Source organism: Panicum hallii, chromosome 5 (genome assembly GCF_002211085.1).
Source record: "Panicum hallii strain FIL2 chromosome 5, PHallii_v3.1, whole genome shotgun sequence".
Lineage (NCBI taxonomy): Eukaryota > Viridiplantae > Streptophyta > Magnoliopsida > Poales > Poaceae > Panicum > Panicum hallii.
Genome location: NC_038046.1, coordinates 48,751,355 through 48,770,938, shown reverse-complemented (window position 1 = coordinate 48,770,938; position 19,584 = coordinate 48,751,355). Strand labels below are relative to the sequence as shown.

The window sequence follows — 19,584 nt, the reverse complement described above, 5'->3', positions numbered from 1 at the left end:
GGAGGCAGCAGCCACCTCCAGGGCGTAACCTACGACAGGCCAATCATTGGCCTCCTCCAGAAGACCTGCGCCAGCGAATCAATGAAAGACGCGATGTACGATCCGTAATTGATTCCAGGCGCAGAGAGCGCGAAGTAGTCGAGACAGAGGGTACTAACTGCAGCGGACGTTTTCCAGCTTTTTCCACACAGTTCAGCAGTTACAAGTACCCTGAGGGCTTCAAGCCGATCGGGATAACCAAGTATGATAGCAAGCAAGCTCCTCAGCAATGGCTGCGTTGCTACTCCACCACCATTGAAGTCGCAGGGGGCTCCAACATCACCAAGGTCATCTACTTTCCGATAGCTTTGGACCCTACGCCGCTTACGTGGTTGGAGAGCCTCAGCAACAATTCGATCGACTCCTGGGAGCGGCTCAAGAAGGTCTTCATCGACAACTTCCAGGGGGAAATCACTCGAGCAGGTACTCGTCACAATCTTGCTCAATGTAAACAGGAATGTAACGAGCTCCTCCGGTCCTATACACGCTATTTCTTTGATGTCCGTGCTACCATTGCGAATATCTCGGAGGAAGACATCATCGAATGCTTCTACAATGGCATCACCGACCCAGGCATCTACAGAGACATTGGGCGGAACAGACTGAAGACTATTGTGGGGCTTCGTGACATGATGCACGACTAGTCCGAGCAGGAGGAAAAGATGTGGGAGCAGTTCCCAAGGTGCCATGATAGCAACCTGAGGCGTCCAAATGACAATCGCAACGACAAGAGCCAGCGGGACTACTCGGGTCCATCCCAAAAGCAAAAGCCAGACGATCTCATCGCGGTTGTGGATCATCCCTTGCGAGGCAAGAAGACAACGACGCAGGAGGAGTTTGAGAAGTTCCTGCAGAAGAAATGCCCATGGCATCTAGGTGCCAATCATGCGGCAATTGATTGCTACCACCTCCGGAGGACATTTAGCAATCTTGGTGGCGGCAAGAAGAACAAGCCAGTGGACAAAGAACCCGAAGACAATGACCATGGGGACAAAACGCATAACGCGAAGTTCCAGGATGCCTCAAAGACTGTCAACATCATCTTCGGAGGAGATGGAGATTTCGGTTCCAGGCGGGAACAAAAACTACTTCTCCGGGAGATCATGTCCGTCGAGCCGGCGGTACCACGACCACTCCGTTGGTCAGAGGTCCCCATCTCATTCTCCCGCGATGACCAGTGGACAACCTTCTTGGAGCCCGGTAAGTTCCCCCTGGTCCTGCATCCGGTGGTGGCAGAAGTCAGGCTCACCAAGGTGCTCATCGACGGCGGGAGTGGTCTCAACCTCATCTTCGCTAGCACTTTGAGAAAGATGGGTCTGGACTTCACGGACATGCTGGTTCCAAGCAAGTCTCCTTTCTACGGCATTGTCCCAGATAATACGGCGTATCCACTTAGCACGGTGGTTCTTCCAGTCACTTTCGGCATGAGGAAGAATTACCATACTGAGTTTATCAAATTCGAAGTTGTCAACTTTGAATCTTCTTATCATGCTATACTGCGTCGACCGGCACTCACCAAATTCATGGCAGTGCCGCATTATATTTATTTGCTTCTCAAGATGCCAGGATAAAGTGGAGTACTCACTCTCCAAGGCGACTTGAAGAAGTCATATGATTTCAACCAGGAGGCGATCCAGTATGCTTCAACTACGCGTGTGCCAGATGCTTTAGAGGAAGTACTCGTGGCCACGCAGCAGCTCTCCCAAGCCGGGCTGGAGATCCCTTCGAGAAAGGCCTGTAAGTTGAGCATCCAGTCGACTGGCGATGTGGCCCTCAAGTCAATCCAGCTCCAGGAGGGTGACTTATCCAAGACCGCTGTCATCGGCACAGGCTTAGATGAGAAATAGGAACTCGCACTCGTCAGTTTCCTTCGGGCTAATCAAGATATATTCGCGTGGAAACCAGCGGATATGCCAGGGGTGCCCAGTGAACTGATCGAGCATAGTCTGAATGTACACCCATAGGCTTTGCCCAAAAAGCAACGCCTTCGAAGATTTGCTCACGACAAGCGTGAGGCAATTAAATGGGAAATAGTTAAACTCCTCGCGGCTGGCTTCATTAAAGAAGTAATCCATCTAGAGTGGGTAGCTAATCCCGTCCTTGTAAGGAAAAAGAATAATGAATGGAGAATGTGCGTTGATTACACCGATCTCAACAAGCATTGCCCAAAGGATCACTTCGGGCTACCGCGCATTGATCAAGTCATCGACTCGACGACGGGTTGTGTACTCCTTTGCTTCCTTAATTACTATTCAGGATATCACCAGATTGCGCTCAAAGGAGGAAGATCAAATCAAAACCGTGTTCATCACCCTGTTTGGGACATATGCTTATAAAACTATGTCCTTCGGGTTGAAAAACGCAGGAGCAACCTATCAGCGCGCGATTCAGATATGCTTTGCTGATCAGCTGCATCGGAACGTTGAAACCTACGTGGATGACGTGGTCATCAAGACTAGGAATCCCGACGACCTGATTGTAGACTTGGAAGAGACGTTCAGCAGCCTACGCACGTTTCGGTGGAAGCTCAACCCAACTAAATGCATTTTCAGAGTACCGTCAGGGAAATTGCTCGGGTTCATCATAAGTAACCGAGAAATAGAAGCCAATCCTATGAAGATTACGGCCATCACTGCTATGGGGGCTCCGGCCACAATCAAAGATATGCAGAAGCTAACAGGATGTATGGCAGTTCTGAACAGGTTTATCTCCCGACTTGGGGAGAGAGGACTACCCTTCTTCAAGCTCCTGAAACGCCAAGACAAGTTCCATTGGACGGAGGAGGCCGAGCGGGCTCTGCAAGATCTAAAACATCACCTTCAGACTCCTCCGGTCCTTACAGCACCACTGTCGGGAGAAGATCTACTACTCTACATTGCAGCGACAACTCATGTTGTCAGCAGCGCCATTGTAGTTGAGCGCAGCGAGGAGGGCCATGCGTTTGGAGTGCAGAGGCCCGTGTACTTTGTCAGCGAGGTACTCTCCGAATCAAAGGTACGATACCCGGCAGTTCAAAAACTCTTATATATTATTCTGATTACCTCAAGAAAGTTGCACCATTACTTCGACGAGTACAAGATCACTGTGATTATAAATTTTCCGTTGGCGGATATTCTTCACAATCAAGATGCCACGGGGCGAATATCAAAGTGGGCAGTGGAACTGGGGGCTTTGTCCATTGACTTCAAGCCACGCACTGCAATCAAGTCTCAAGCTCTAGTCGATTTTATGGCCGAGTGGCGAGAGAACCAAGTCCCAACTCCAATCGACAAGCCAGAGCACTGGACCATGTACTTCGATGGGTCTCTTAAGCTCGACAGTGGCGGTGCTGGAGTCCTATTTATTTCTCCACGGGGCGAACAGCTGAAGTATGTCCTCCAGATCCTTTCGGAGGTATCCAATAATGAAGCAGAGCATGAAGCCTTGCTTCACGGGCTATGTTTGACGATATCACTGGGCATCAAGCGACTACTTGTATATGGCGATTCACTTCTTGTGGTTCAGCAAGTCAACAAAGAGTGGGAGTACAACAAGGAGACGATGGACGCTTATGTACAAGAAGTGCGCAAGTTGGAAAACAAATTTTCCGGCCTGGAGGTTCATCATATGGTACGGGAGCATAATGTTGGATCCACCCGCGCACAGGTTCCAGCAGGAGTTTTTGTCTAGGAGTTAAAACAGCCATCCATCAAGCCCACCTCAGGTAATCATTGATGCTGGCCCTCAACAGCCTGGTCGGGAGGTTATGCTGCTTGGAGAGGACTGGAGAGAGGCTTATATCGATTTCATCCGAGACTAAAGACTACCAGTGGGGATGGACGCAAGAAGCGCAGAGGTAGCTCGTGTCATGTGCAGAAGTAAGGGTTTCGTCCTAGTTGACAGTAAACTCTACTGGCGTGGCGCACGATCAGGTGTGCTCATGAAGTGTGTCACGAGAGAAGACGGCTGCGACATACTGTGGGAGATACATGAGGGCGTTTGCGGCAACCACGCAGTTTCACAAACACTGGTGGGAAAAGCATACAAAGCTGGTTTCTGGTGGGCCACCGCAGTGTTCGATGCTGAGGACCTCGTGCGGAGATGCCAAAACTGCCAATTCTTTGGCAAGCAATCTCACGTCCCAGCTCATAGTCTTATCTCCATACCACCATCCTAGCCATTCGCTTGCTGGAGCCTTGATATGATTGGGCCCTTCACAACGGCGCCAGGAGGTTTCACCCATGTATTGATAGCTATCGACAAGTTTACCAAATGGATCGAGTACAAGCCGATAGCCAGGCTCACACCAGATCAAGTCGTTGACTTCATTTCCGATATCTTGCATCGCTTCGGCTTCCCGAACACTATCATCACGGACCTGAGATCAAATTTCACGGCCAACCAGTTCTGTGAGTTCCGTGAAAATGTGTGCATTGAGGTCAAATATGTCTTTGTTGCACACGCAAGGCCAATGGTCAAGTCGAGAGGGCGAACGGCATGATAATCGAGGGCCTCAAGAAAATACTCTATGATAAAAAAATAGCAAGAAAGCAGGAAAGTGGATACATGAGTTGCCACATGTCGTCTGGGGGCTCAGGACTCAGCCGTCCAAAGCTACAGGACAAACACCGTTCTTCCTTATCTATGGCTCTGAAGCTATCTTACCGGCCGACATCATGTGGAAATCCCTAAGGGTTGAAATGTACAATGAAAGCGAGGCGGATGAAGCAAGGTAGTTAGAGCTTGACTCTATCGAAGAGGCTCGCTGCACCGCTCTTGTTTAGTAAGCACGATACCTGCAGGGGATCCGGCAATATCACGATCGCAACGTGAGGGAACGGTCGTTCAGTATAGACGATTTGTTCCTTCTTCTTTATATGTTAAGATTTTCCTAAGCTCTGCGGTGAAGATATTTTCAGAATTCAAGATAAATTGTTAAGTTAAAGTACTCGAGGGAAGAAAGGGCTTGCCTTGGTGCGCCTTCTTCTGTTCTTTGAGTTGTTCCTGGAGCTCGGAGTTGGCCTTCTCAAGATTGCGGAGATCATTCTTGAGAAGCCACGTTTCTCACGTCCGCTCCAGCTTCAGCTTGTCGAGCTCTCTCTAAAGATACATGTTCTTCGTCAGCTCTTCTGATATGCATTTTTCCTTTGCAACGAGCTCCTGGTGGCCACTCACGACTGCCTTCAGTTTTTCGGATTTCTGTTGTGAGAGCTTGATCACATCCTACATAAGGGGAAAGATTAAGACAAGCAGCTCGACAACGTATAATGGCAAAAGAGTAATCATGCCTTACCAGGGTAAAATTGTACATATCTTTGGAGATCTTCTTGAAGTATCATATGTTGTTGTCCGTCAGGATCGGATCATCCACTAGATCTGTGGTGATGATGTTCTGGTATCCACGTCCGGCCACCAGCAGATCTCCAGGTCTCCTTAAGGTCCCTGCAGCTTCTTCAGTAGATGGTTGTTGGGCACCTTCAAGTCAGGACGCGCTCAGTACATATTGTTTGTAGTCTAAGCAATTAGCCATGAGAGGTCAGACGCTTACTTGTGTTATATGCAGGAGTGGCATGAGTGGCCTCGACTTGTTCTTCACCACCAGCTCCGGCTTCGAATTGTTGGGGCTCGGGGGGTGTTGGGTCGGGCAGTGTCGTGTCTTCCTCAGGGGCTGGTTCCTCGGGGGCTGGCTCCTCAGGGGCCGGCGGCTCGGGGGCTGGAGTAGCCGTGATGGGTTTTGGCTTATACCTCATGTCAGTTATAGACCTAATGAAGCAGAATCAGTTATATTACTACACAAGTCGAAAAGAACAGGATATGCATTATGCACGAAAGTTCTACACTTACAGTGAAGATTTCTTCATGATAGCTTTCTTTGTTCTCAAGGCCTGAGGTATTTCAACCTCAGTACTCGTTGTCGGTGGCGGGGTCACACCAGCTGATTGCGCGGTGCCCGCCACCGCGATGGTAACCGTCCCTGCTTCATCTGCTGGAACATCATTCCCAGCGAATCCGGTCTCGACCACCTCTTGGCGCTTGGGGTCGGGAGAAGAAGCAGAAGGACTACAAAAAAGACAGTGTTAGCATGCAACAATTCTGATATTTGACAATTCAACAAGGCAGCAACTTCATACCTGGAGGATTTGATTACATGCGCTTTCCATTTGCGCACTACCCGACGACCCCATGGGACCAAAGGCAGAGTTTCGGTCAACTCCACGGATGGTCCAGGGGAGTTGTTCCTTCTCGCCTTCCCTTCAGTTTCCCTTTCCGCCAGGGGGCTCTCGCTTTCGGTTGTTTCATTGCCAGGCTGAGCTTCGGATGCTTGAGCCTTTTTTGCTTCTGCCACGGTGCTGGGAAGAAGGTGGTCTGGTCGGGAGATGTCAGGTTGTGGTGGATAGCTCCGGTACAACTCTGTGCCCCTGCAGAAGATTTTCAGTTAGCGGTGGCAGAATAGCAGAACTTGTTCTAAAAAAGTAGTCGAATTCTTACTGGTTTTGGAGGATTGTGCGCCGAAAACAGCTCCGGGACGTAGGGAACTGCGTTCACATCCAGCAGTACTCTCTTGACCCGGATGAGCGTGGCGTCGTCAGTCAGCTCCTCTGCGCACATCCGAGATGGATCTTCAGCGCCTATGTACTCAAAGCCTAGCGTATGGCGTTGTTGGATTGGCTGGATCCGGCGTTTGAAGAACGAAAACATTACAGACGCTCCGGTCACACCTATTTCTTTATTGGCTTCTATGATGGCTAGCAGCTCGTCGACTTGGTCCAGGTCTTCTCTGGAGAGTTCGATATTCCACTCTGGCCTCACGATAGGGGGTTTTCCGGATTTTTCAGGGAGCTGGGGGGTATGATTTCCGATGTAGAACCAATGGCTCTTCCATCCAGGAATATTGGAGGGGAATTTGTAGGAAATGTACCTATCACCGGCTTGTTGTCTAAGCTGGATGCCGGCGCCCCCTACGATGGATGGATTTTTGGAAGTGGGTTGTGGCTTTATTCGGAAAAGAAAGCGGAAAAAATCCCAGTAGGGTTCAATTCCAAGAAAAGCTTTGCAAAAGTGAATGAAGATAGCAATATGGCAAATCGAATTCGGGTTGAGGTGATGGAGCTCAAGCCCGTAGAAGTAAAGAAGGCCTCGGAAGAAAGAGCAAGAGGGGAGGGCCAAACCCTGTTCGGCAAAATGGTAAAATGTGACGATTTTGTCCACATTTTCCATGGGAACAGATTCGCGAAAAGAGGGGCGCCAGTTGACAAGACTTATCTTGAAGAAAACCCTTAGAAACAAGATTCATGGGTTCGTTGTTGGAGCACTTACTGTAAATCCATTCCCCAGATGGTGGCTTCGCCTCCTTCCCCTTCCCATCTTTCTCGTGGGATTTCTTGGGCGCCATTTTCAGCTTTGCTTGCCACAAGTTGCTCGGGGGCTGCGGAGAAAAGGGTGGAGAGATTTAGCTAGTTTGGGGGTTCTCCAAAGGAGGTAAAGGTGGAGCGCGGATCTGGTTGGGGATTCAGAAATTTTTTGGCGGACTGACGATTGGAAGCACGAATTTTACCTAGCGTTTCCGCGGGGTTAAATAGCCAGCGGCCGGATACAGTTTTACTGTTTCGAAGTTCAAGAGTCGTTTTAGGGAATATTCGGAAGATGAGGGGTCGTTTGGTGGATTGTTTAGATAAAATATTCGATTAATCATTTTTCAGGGTTAATTGTCCCGAAAAAGGGATTTTTCGAATTCGAGATCTAACTTCCATCATTCGTACCATCACACCAGTTATTTATCATGGGAACATTTTCTCACTGCATGCCACGACCTTTGGATCTTTATTTCCAAATCTGAGAGATTTGGATTCAAGGCTCGGGGGCTGCGGGCTACGTGGCATCGACTACTTATTTTTTCAAATTTATTTGAAAAGTAAGTAAGGAAGATTCAAGACTAATGTGACCCTCAGCTTAATTTTCCGATTCAACCTAAGGCTCGGGAGTTACTCCATATGGAATGCGATTTTTCAATCGCACACCATACCAGAGAAGTAATTCGGGGTATGAGCACCTCATAGCTTCGATGCAGCCAAGAAAGTACTCGAAGAAGAACTTTAAGACGAAGCTTCAAAAGAAGCCGAAGACTACTTTGAAAATACTCGAGAAACCTGCAGTACTCAGCTACGAAGAGCTCGGGGGGCTTGTCCGATCCGGGACTACGGGACTGTGAACATAACGTAGTTTAAACAGGATTAAGAGATAAGGCTTGTCCTATCTCTTATTTGTGTTGTACTCTGCTCGCATGCGAAGTAAGACTAGTCAGTACAGAAGGAAACTACTCGAGTTGTACTCGAGTACGATTCCTTGGCTAGTATTGGACTAGAATTCATGTAACCCTATCCTCCCGGATATATAACGGGGTAGTGACCCCTTCAAAAGAAAAAAATATCTACACCCAAGGCAATACAAACCACTATACAGGACATAGGGTATTACGCACATCGCGGGTCGAACCTGTCTAAATCTTATGTTCCTTGCACCTTCGAGTTCCTGATCTCGGTATCTCCCAACCTAAACTTATTATCTTAGGTATACCTCTCGGTGGGCAGCCGGTAAAACAGCGACACCCGCATCTCAACTAAAAGTCATCTCCTAAATTATTGATATTGTCATGTACTCTTCAACCAAAACAAAAGTAGATTCTTCCATGGATCAACAGTTTATAGACAATCTACAACAAAGTTCCAATCGACTCCTTCACTGTATGGTTCATCGTTTCATCATATCCGATAAATAATTCCATTTAAGCATCGATAAATCTAAACGGTTAGTAAATGCAAGCATGGTATTCAATTAAATTAAAATATTTATGTTACTTATCTAACTTCTAATCTTACTGTACTATATTTTTCAACTGAAACAAAACTTCTAATGATATTATTTTATTTCACGGGTTCTACCGCTGGTGCGCCAAAGGCGCGCCTACTTTCTAGTGTGTATCTAATAAGCATGATAACTGGGCGTCCGGCCTTGCTAAACCTAGGAATTAATTAATCACACTCGAGCAAAACTGTCAAGGCGACGGATTTTTCCGTTGCTGGATCGGACGGCCGTGCTATCCCCGGCCGTTCTCCAATAGTCCAATCTGTGGAGATTCCGTCAAAATAAAAAGAAAAGAAGAAGCAGTAACCACCCCACTGATCCACTCCACGCTCGCCTGTACTTTCGTCTTCCCCTCTGCTTTCGTCTCTGGCGCACTCCGTCCTCCGTCTCCAGTCTCCATTACGGAAAAAAGCCGACACCCGGACGGAAAGGGTGGCGCGGGGGAGGAAAAACTCGCCCAAGATCCCGCCTTTTCCGTCGGGTCTGACGGCCCCGCTCCCCCACCGGGAGCCCAGGCGCCCGCACAGGCCGTAGGCGGCGGTTGCCGAAGCCTTCCTATATCACGCCACGCGCCTGCATTGCCAAGGGCTACTCGCGCCGTGCCCCCTCCCATGGAAGATCGGGAGGCGACGCAGCCAGAGGAGGCGGCGGAGGCGCGCGGCCAGGAGCAGCCCTCCTCCATTCCTCCCAAGGTCGGGCTCGTTTCTCTTATCTCGACTTGAGCAGTTTGCTGTGTGATCTGATGTGGTCCTGGTTCAGGCGCTGAGTTGGTTATTCTGGTAGTTCCCTGGGCGAGGAAAAGAGTGAGGGTGCGAGGGGGCTTGTTGGGAAATCTAAGAACTTCTATCTTATTTGGGCTGGTTTCTTGTTGCGGTTATGTCATTATGTGGCAAAGTGGCGAAATGCGGCTGCGCTGAGGTGGCCACTGACCAGATTTAGGTTTTATGTTGGTTCTTGATCCGGCTGGCCTACCCACTGAGGTGTCTCTGTGGGCCTTTCATTGCGAGCTAGTCGGATCTTGCTAATCGTTCTGACCCCAAATGCACGCCAGGCGGTAGTGCTTTGCGAGGATTGATTCGGAGGGTCATTTCATCATGAATGAAGAAAACTAATTTGATCTCATTTGGTTAATATGATTACGTGTGCAATGCATTATGCCTGCCACCTCGTGATATAGAAACTAGATAAGCTTTCTGCTTTGCTTGGAGGTTATGGATACTAATTTCCCCAGAAAAGGTGAGCAGTGGTAGGTGATTGTGCCAAAACTTGGAATTCTCTTCCTTGCAAGACCAGAGAACAAACATATTAATTTGACTAATTTCCCAAGTCGAGGTGAGCATATTAGGAATGTAAATGAGTTTGAAACGGACCATCCACTTGCATCTGTGGAGCATATGCTTGTAAATAGAAGAGTTGCTCTTGTGCTGGTGTTAGTTCTGTGGGCGTGCACTCTTCCATATGTTAGAACTAAGAACTTGATAATCGAGGCAACCTTGAAGCAGATATTCCATTTGTTCATCATCAGAAAGAACCGACCATGTTATACTTTAGATCTCACTTCTTATCTCAAACTTTTCATCAACTGAAATATGCCATCAGCGTAATTTGAAATGCCTTGAAACAGTAATACTTACATGTAAGAAATTTTACATCTTTGCAGGAAAACGAGGATACAGATCTGAAGCTATCCTCTCGAGTAATTAATTATTTCTCCAATGTTCATTTGTAATGTTTGAATTTGTTACTTCACCTTAATCAGCAAAACCAAAAAATCTTGTCTTTTAGGTGGTTTCTTTATTATTTGGTGGTGATATATCCACACCAGCCCAAACATTTGAGAAATGGCTGTCATTAGTACGTAAGAGGAGTGGGGCATTCCGGCCATCAGGGTTCCCACATCGAGGTTCAAGGATTGAAGTCATGCCAAGTGGAAGCTTCTCATTATTTGGTAGTGGGGACTTAAGGTTGCTTCACAAAATCCCTCTACGTCCTATTATCCTTTAAAGATCACTTTGTAGGACTTCGTTCATCACCTGCAATTGCAAATTAAATTATGTCTCGTACTTTTAAAAAACTTATGGTGAAAATGCTGAATCATATTCCGTTTTATTTCATATGAAAATGGAATGCTGTGTGTTCCCAGAGAAAAAAGTTGAGTACCTGAGGGACAGAATTTAACCCTCTTTTGGATTTCTCTTGTTAAATGAACTACTGGGACAACAAGTTATCTGAAAAGTTGAAATCTGTGCCAACACATCGATTCCCTTGTTTTGGCTTTTCTTCTGGTGAAGGGGTATGCTGGGTTTCTTTGTCTGTAATTCTGTATATACATCCCTCATATTCCTCTCTATTAGGATGCTCTAACTTAGCTTACAATTATGCCCCAAACTGCCGTCTTTGATGTGAAGATGATAGATTGGATGGTAGTTCTGTATATAGTAGTCTAGAGAGCTGATCCTTCAGATTCATCTTAGTGTTTCCAGTTATGTCATATTCATAAGGGAATCAGCATTTCTGCTTTAATGTATAGAGAGTTAATCCTTGAGGCATCTTAATTGACCCAATTATGTTTTATTCCATAATGAAAGCAGCAGTTTTTCTTTGAGTATAACTGAATATTTTGATGGTAAATTCTAGATTAGGTGTAAATATTATTACACGACATGTTGATCTGTATTATTGGAAGTGTCTCAAACAAAGAGACATATATAGCAGAATGATGCAATAATCTATGGAATGATGTGTTTAATACTTTACATATAACTAATTTCATATGAAAAATTTTGTATATTGAATTTGGCATTAATGTTTTATTTAGAATATGGAACATGAATCTGAATGGGACAGGAACTTGTATGGGTTGTAAATTGTGAAAAATATGGGTGTTAAACAGCAGCTAGGTTAATCATAAGCTATTGAGCAGCAGATTTGTAAGAATTTTGTGCTAATGTTGTCATTGTTTTCTTCTCTGCCCACTGTAGTGAGCATTTGGTTAGAGAAGAACCAGTAGGGAAAGATCTTTTGACTTGCGATCAACCTGCTGAAATAAGCTTGTGGGAGAGACTTGGGAATGCTTCTACACTAGACATCGAGTCATCAGAATTTTCATGGGACGTCCTGTCATCTCTGCATCATACAGAACATAGTAGTGGTTCGGAACTCTCTGAAGATGAAATGAACAAAGCTCTCGAGGTTTGTTGCTACGTATTATGATGCCAATTTCAACATCCTATGCAATGGTCATTGTAGTGAAAGAGAATCATTTGCTTCTATTTACCATATCTGAGACTAATCGGCATGTTAGGGTACCGAAATGAATTGAACTTTTTACATACTCCCTCTGTCCACTTAGTTGAGGCGTATTTTAGTGTGAACAAATCTACAGAATTATATTTTGACCTTTAGTTTCTTTTACGATTTACTATCAATTGCTACAAACTCAAAATCATATTAAAAGCACTTTGAAACACGAATCTGTTGATACTACTTTTGTACACTAAAAATACATATCATTTGATAAATTATTGGTCAAAACTTTCTAAGTCTGGTTTTTTCAATTCAAAATATGCCTTACAAAAGGTGAGCGGTGGGAGTATCAAACATACAAGATCATATTCTTCTACTGCCATTTCACTTGTATCATCTATATTGATCTGTGAAAGTAAATGCTGCTTTCCATGTCCTGTTTTTTACAGGTGACTGTAAACTCTGGTGGTGTAGTGTTCTTTGCACTATTTAGTTCTTCAGGTAACAGTGAATTAGCCAAAGAAGCAGCAGCTGTTATAAAGTTCTCATCATCAAAGATGGCAACACAGGCAGAACGTTTGGGTTATGAATTTGCAAGATTGCTTGGAGTCCAGACACCACAAGTATTTCTGAACCCCAATGAATTGTACAATTTGATTATGTTATGGAGCAATATTTGATTTCTTATACATATTTTCTCTAACAAATGCAGGCTAGAGCAGTCTACAATTCTAGCCCAGAGTGGCAGGGGATTAAGCATGCTGCAGAAAATGCACGGGCAGTAGCCGTTTCAAATAATGATGAGGTGGGTGAGATGACTTGCTCAGAGTTGCTGGAAGCTCTTGAGCTAAGCCGCTGCCTTCTTCTAATGAGGTACTGCTACGTATTGTACAATCATGACAAACATATGCATTTTCTCTATTACAACTTATAGAGGAGCTGAAATTGTTGCCTTCTGGCTTCACAGTTATATACATGGCTCCCCACTACTTGAGAGTTCAAAGGCATTCAATTCGCGAGAAGCTGCTTGTGTTACTGCTTCATCCCTGGGAAGGGTTTTGATGCTTGATCTAATACTCCGGAATGAGGACAGACTCCCATGCCGTCAGCTTGGTTGGCGTGGTAATCCTGCAAATCTGATGATTTCAGATAGATCATCGTCACCCCATGTGGATAGATTGCAAGATTGCAAGAGCACCACAGAAAGCTCCAATCAACTGATTACAAAAATTTTGCTTAGAGAAAAGCGGTCTCACTCTGTGAGTGGGAGGTTTGATTCTATGGAATTGGATCCCATGTCAAAAAAAGTTGAAGCATTCAAGAATGAAAGAGAAAATACTGAAAGTACAAATGGCACCTTTTGCATTGTGGCAATTGACACTGGTGTTCCCCGTCGCCCCCCTGCAGGGCGACGTACCAAAGATCATGAGCGGTATCCCAAAGTTGTGGAGCTCATTTTGAATAGCTCAGACTATTCCGCAAGTATCCTGTATGAAATTTCTGGTGGTAAGCTTGGGCATCCAGGACCTGATGAGGTTACTTCCACCGATTCTTGTTTATCCCTTTCTGATGAAGACAATGCTGTAGCGATTCATGAATTCCGAGGATCATTTCGTGCAGCTCTAAGGGATCTGGAGGGGTTCCACCTATTTCTTCTCCAGCTTTACCAAAAACTGGATGGCCTTTTGCGACTTTTTTTGTCCATAATTACTAAGAGCTCCGAAGAATCTGACAATAATGATTCTGTACTATTGGATTTTCCTTCACCTGGAGCCAGCTATAGTACTCCTAGTAAGCAACTGAACAATGAACTGCCGAGCGATTCTGAAATGCTGAAATCCACAACAAAGTACTTGTCTGCTGGATCTCGCGGAAGCACAGATTCAGCTTCTCCTCTATCCAGGGACAGTTGGAGCAACAAATACTTCAAGGGGAGTGCCGAGGCTCCTCGAAATTTTAGGATGACAATGAAACTTCGTGATTTTTACAAGAATCCAAAGGTAAGAATCTCCTGAGTGAAAGTGACAAATCATTTTCATTTAAATAGAATAGGAAAATATCCTTAGATTATTTCTTCTCTGATTAGTTATCTAATTAAGTGCAAGTAATTTTGATTTTTTGGGCTGGAGTTTGTACTTGATACAGGCATACACCAGTGGTAGTACAACAAACCTTTTAAAGGTTTTCATTGGAAATTTGAGTTACGTTACTCAATGGGCTTCTTTCTTTACTATCAATTTGCGTTGTGTTTTTTTAAAATGATTCAGAATTTTTTAGTTATGAGTAACATTGTAATTCAACAGGTTGATCCTGAATTGCTCAAAGAGATTGAACAGTGGAATGAAGTACTGAAGACCGATGTTATCAAATTTTGTCAGGAGAACAATTTTCATTCTGGCTTCTTTGATGGAACTGAAAACAACATGGTAGCTGATGCCTATGAATTAAAGGTTGGTCACAAGATATATATGAACGTTATACCCACTTCAAGGAATTAGTGAACCTTACAATAGAACACTTGCAGGTGCGTCTTGAACACATCATAGAAAGGATAGCCTTGATCTCCGATGCTGCCAATACAGAGCGACCTTCTCTTGTTGTCACCAACTTGTTCATAGGTGGGGCTCTGGCAGCAAGGTCTAAATACACCCTTCAGCATTTGGGCATTACCCATATACTATGTTTGTGTTCGAATGAGATTGGTCAATCCGATTCCCAATTTCCTGATCTTTTTGAATACAAGAACTTTTCAGTAAGAGCACCAATCTCTGGTTTAGAATTCACGTGTCATACTCTTCACATAATTCATGTTTTCTTATTTAAATTGGAACATCATTTTCTTTTGCAGATAAGTGACGATGATGATGCAAACATCAGTGATCTTTTTGAGGAAGCATCAGATTTTATTGATCATGTAAATCATGTAGGAGGTAAGGTTCTGGTTCATTGCTTTGAGGGAAAAAGTCGGAGCGCCACAGTTGTCCTTGCCTTCCTGATGCTTAGAATGTAAGAATCTTGACTACTCATCTGCTTCCAAGCAATTACATGTTATAACGACCGCACAAGAATTTCATTGAAACTTGCCATTTACATGATTCAAAATTTATTGTTTCAGGGGCTTCACTCTTGCAAAAGCCTGGAACTTACTGAAGAAGGTGCATCGTCGAGCGCAACCGAACGACGGTTTTGCCAAGGCTCTCCTGGCCCTAGACAAGAAGCTTCATGGCAAGGTGTCCATGGACTGGCAGCACAAGCGGCCTGAAATGAAGGTGTGCCCTATCTGCAGCAAGAACGTCGGGCTGAGCACGAGCTCGCTCAAGCTGCACCTGCAGAAGGCGCACAAGCGGCTCTCCGCAGGCAGTGTCGACAGCGCCATGACCATGGAGATCCAGAAGTCGATCGAGTCCCTCCGGATCAGCCGCGGTGGGAGCCTGAGCCCGTCTCAGAAGCTGACCAAGGCGTTCGCCGGTGAGCTGAGCTTCTGATATGTTTTGCTTGTACTGTAGCCGAGGGAGTGTACTTGATTCACACTCTTGTAACATCATTATGCAGACTGAACATTAGGGTAGTTAGGGTGTAGGTTTAGTACATACGCCTGTATGAGTATGATTAGCACATGTATGTTCAGGTATATGAAGAGAGCAACGCCGAAGAATAAAACACACACTCTGTATTCGCAATATGAACAACAGACCAGAAATAATGAGGCGAGGCAAGCATCGGTTTTTGCCTTTTTGGTATCATGGTCTCTGGATCGGACGCTTCAACGAGATCAAAATCAGTCTGAGCATTTAGAAAAAAGTTTTCCCAAACATATACTTGTGTCAAATTCAGTCAGTGCTGCATCTCAAGTAAGCCGGAACTCGAGTCAAGTCTCAAGTTGGATGCATCAATAGCAGTAGTGTGAAACTATGAACCAGATTGCTCCAAGTAATTGTGAACATCAATACCGAGGGAGGTCCTTGGAAGTTTCGTCTCCGCCGTCCCCGGCGCCAGTGACTTCGGCCAACGGCCGGCGGGGACACCGGAGGAACACCTCCTTCCGCCGCCCCGTCGCCGGCGCCAGTGACTTCGGCCAACTGCCGGCGGGGACACCGGAGGAACACCTTCCGCCGCATTGGCACAGGTAGACGACACACGACAGGTACGGTAGCCTTTCATGGGCCACAACCACAAAACTGACAAGAACCTGTCAGTCCTTAATATAGCCAGCACATCAGCTTATCACTACCTTAATTTAGCCAAGTCGAGCAGCATATACGGAAATCTCCAAAAAGAAAAACGAGACGGCAACAAAAGACAAGAAAGAGAGCGCCCGACATGGCTTCCAGAGCGTCCTTCGCCGGCGTCCGCGCCGTGCTCTCCGTCTTCCTCGTCGCGGCGGCGTCCGCAGGCCCCGCGCCGGCGCCCACGGCCGCTCCGTCGAGCAAGTACTCCGTCGAGGAGGCGTGCAAGCAGGCCGCGGGGCACCACGACCTGTGCGTGGCGACGCTGTCCGCGGACCCGTCGACCAAGACGGCCAACACGGCGGGGCTGGCCCGGGTGGCCATCCAGGCGGCGCAGCGGAACGCGTCGGAGACGGCCACCTACCTCTCCAGCATCTACGACGACGACAGCCTCGAGAGCAAGACGGCGCAGCTGCAGCAGTGCCTCGAGGACTGCGGCGAGAGGTCGGTGATAATGACGATGCGGTCGATGCTAGCTAGTGCAACCCCTGTCCCCTGATGATGGTGATGGTGATGATGTGGTTGCTGCCGGTGCAGGTACGAGTCGGCGGTGGAGCAGCTGTCGGACGCGACGTCGGCGGTGGACTCTGGGGCGTTCAGCGAGTCGGAGGCGCTGGTGGCGGCGAGCCAGGCGGAGGTGAAGCTGTGCCAGAGGGGGTGCCAGGCCGTGCCGGACCAGCGCAACATCCTCACGGCGCGCAACCGGGAGGTCGACCAGCTCTGCAGCATCGCGCTCGCCATCACCAAGCTCATCCGCGGGCCACCATCGTGATAGATCGGGGGCCTCATCAACGTTGATCGATCTACTCAGCTCAGCTCTCGATCGTGGCAGCTAGTTTAATTTTGTAAAACAACCAAGCCGCACGTACCCTTGGATGAACTTCCATTGTAATCAGATTGGGTAGTCGGTGGGATTGTGACATTAGATTACGTGAAACTTGTGGATTGGAAATATTCTGTCAGGAGAATTCATGAATGGTACCATAGCGGAATGCATATCTATAGACGCATGAGAGGCGTGCCACCTGTATGCCATAACCATACTTTTTTTTTTGAAACACAGTACAGACGCTCACGAACACGCACGTAACCCTATGAGCATCTTCGAGAGACTGAGCCGGTAGATCTTTAAGATTGATGAAGTCACTGCAAGCGCCTCGCTATCGACGGATACGTCGCCTACCACTGAAAGAATAGCGCCAGTTAAATCTTGAAATAAATCTAGAAAAATGTGAGCATCCGTGCCGAGTTCAGGACTCGAACTCGGGTAGGTTCCACCACAAGGAACCTTACCGATGAGGACATCGCCACACCTGCACCAGTATCTACTTCGATAACACCTCTTGGTCCTATTACTCGCGCTCGTGCTCGTCGGCTTACCCATCAAGTAAGTTCACTGTTAAGCTCAGATTCATTATATTTAGATAATGGAGACACGTGCACTCTTGTTTTACTCAGGAACAATGGATTGGATCAAAAGGAAAGAGGCATCGCGCAGGCTGGATTCGGACTGCAGGACAGACACGACTTGTGATGGCCGCCACGACTTCATCCGGACTCCGTTTTGGTGGTTCAAGTACTTCCTGGAAAGCTTATAAAATCTACTTTCCAAAGGATCCAGAATCACCTCCATATCTGTTCGGAGTCAACCGCAATCTTCAATTTACTACAGGGTCCTTTTCAGCCACGGTGCTGCGTCACCCTATTTTGACCCAACGGGTCGTGTATCAAGTTGAGTCCAATTCGGACGCATCCTAAGGTTGGAACACGACCTCAGCATCCTTGTGGTCGTTCTCCCACTTCTTTATAACTTTTAGCCGCCGCCAAGAACGCTCGGGTTTTGTTAGATGCAAGTTTAGTTTTTGCTACTTCCTTGTAGACGCTTGTGCTGATCCAGCCGTCCGTCCACTTATTTTCGGAACCCCACCATAATTGAGATTCGTTTGAGACCTTCAATTATATCTCGTTTTTTCAGTACTTGTTCTGCTTATTTTTGCTAGTTCTTCGATTGCTTGTAGGACGAGTGCCCTAGTGGCTGGGTGTCGCGCTCCACAAGATCGCGGCAACCATAGGAGGTGGTGTATCGGTTGCTAAGGCGCAGCATCCTTGCAAGGCTGTAGTCGGGCCGTGAACGTTGTCTCTTCCATCATCAATCAAGTTATTCCACGCCTCTTATCGAAAGATTAGGAACAAACCCTAGCGGGTTCTCATCGCTTACCAGCTGAGATATGCCAGTTCGCATAAATCATGCTTGTACCACTAAAGAATGTTCATCTAGACCTTGTTTTCATAGTTATTAGTAACTCTAGCCGTGTGAGATAATTTGTTTCTCATGTAATTTTTTTTATTGTTGGAGATTACTTCTGTGTCAAAAAAAAAGTGGAGTAATTTGTCATGGCTATGCTATGTAACCGTGAGACATACCCAAGCAGATACCTTAAGGATCGGAGGAATAATAGAACTAGAAGCAACAATTTATATCCGGCACAATTTAACACTTATCACTCCAAATGAATGCTATCTAGCGGCAGGCCCAGGATTTAGGAGGTGAGTATTTTCAAAATTTCAAGGGCACAAAAAAATGTTCTAAATAATCAACATATCAAAGTGGGAACATCTGAAATAAATAAAGGATGGAATTCTAAAACAACAAATGGTATTGATAAGGATGCTTGCAAATTACAAGATAAAATTTTCCTAGTGTATTGCTGTGAATTTTTAATAAATTTAGTAAAATTTTCCTAGTGTTTTCATCAAGTGCAGACTTGTTGGGAAATGGTTTTACTTGTTTGGTTAGGACTAATCTGAAACATGCGTCAGATGGTCAGGTCTGCGGTATTCTTAGTGCCTCGTGGGATTTAGCAGTCCTGTGACAGATCCTATAGTTGTCTTGTAACAGAAATGGTCAGATTTCATTTCTTGCAATGATCTTCAGTTTAGAAATTCAGCTGTTCCAATATGATATCCAGTTAAGAAAATTCAGCTTTTTTACTTGTTAGCCAATACGGTGTAGTATTCATCCTGTAACTCCTGATTGCTTGCTTCTTTGTCTTCTTCTTGGTATTAACAAAAGTGAAAGTGTTAAAATACTACCATGACATGGTTCCTGATTAGCTCATTGTTTTACTTGTTCCCTGGAAAATTCAGGTGCTGCGGCGTTAGTGTACCCAGATGTTGACGCATAAGCACCAAAAGTTGATGCACAAGTACCGTAGAGGAATACGAGGACAGA

At 46.0% G+C, this 19,584-nt stretch overlaps 2 protein-coding genes across 2 annotated transcripts; both read left to right on the top strand.

The window, feature by feature from the left end:
- The first annotated feature begins 9,206 nt into the window (after positions 1-9,206).
- Positions 9,207-15,866, top strand: LOC112895059 (dual specificity protein phosphatase PHS1-like). Its single transcript, XM_025962930.1, has 11 exons — positions 9,207-9,572; positions 10,541-10,576; positions 10,666-10,844; positions 11,862-12,072; positions 12,576-12,749; positions 12,839-12,999; positions 13,094-14,126; positions 14,430-14,576; positions 14,651-14,878; positions 14,975-15,132; positions 15,242-15,866. Exons 1-11 carry the CDS (start codon positions 9,492-9,494, stop codon positions 15,609-15,611), a joined length of 2,778 nt encoding a protein of 925 aa, XP_025818715.1. The 5' UTR covers positions 9,207-9,491; the 3' UTR covers positions 15,612-15,866.
- A 169-nt stretch (positions 15,867-16,035) lies between these two features.
- Positions 16,036-17,258, top strand: LOC112895640 (putative invertase inhibitor). The gene is made up of 2 exons (XM_025963617.1): positions 16,036-16,796; positions 16,890-17,258. Exons 1-2 carry the CDS (start codon positions 16,447-16,449, stop codon positions 17,122-17,124), a joined length of 585 nt encoding a protein of 194 aa, XP_025819402.1. The 5' UTR covers positions 16,036-16,446; the 3' UTR covers positions 17,125-17,258.
- The last annotated feature ends 2,326 nt before the right edge of the window (positions 17,259-19,584 follow it).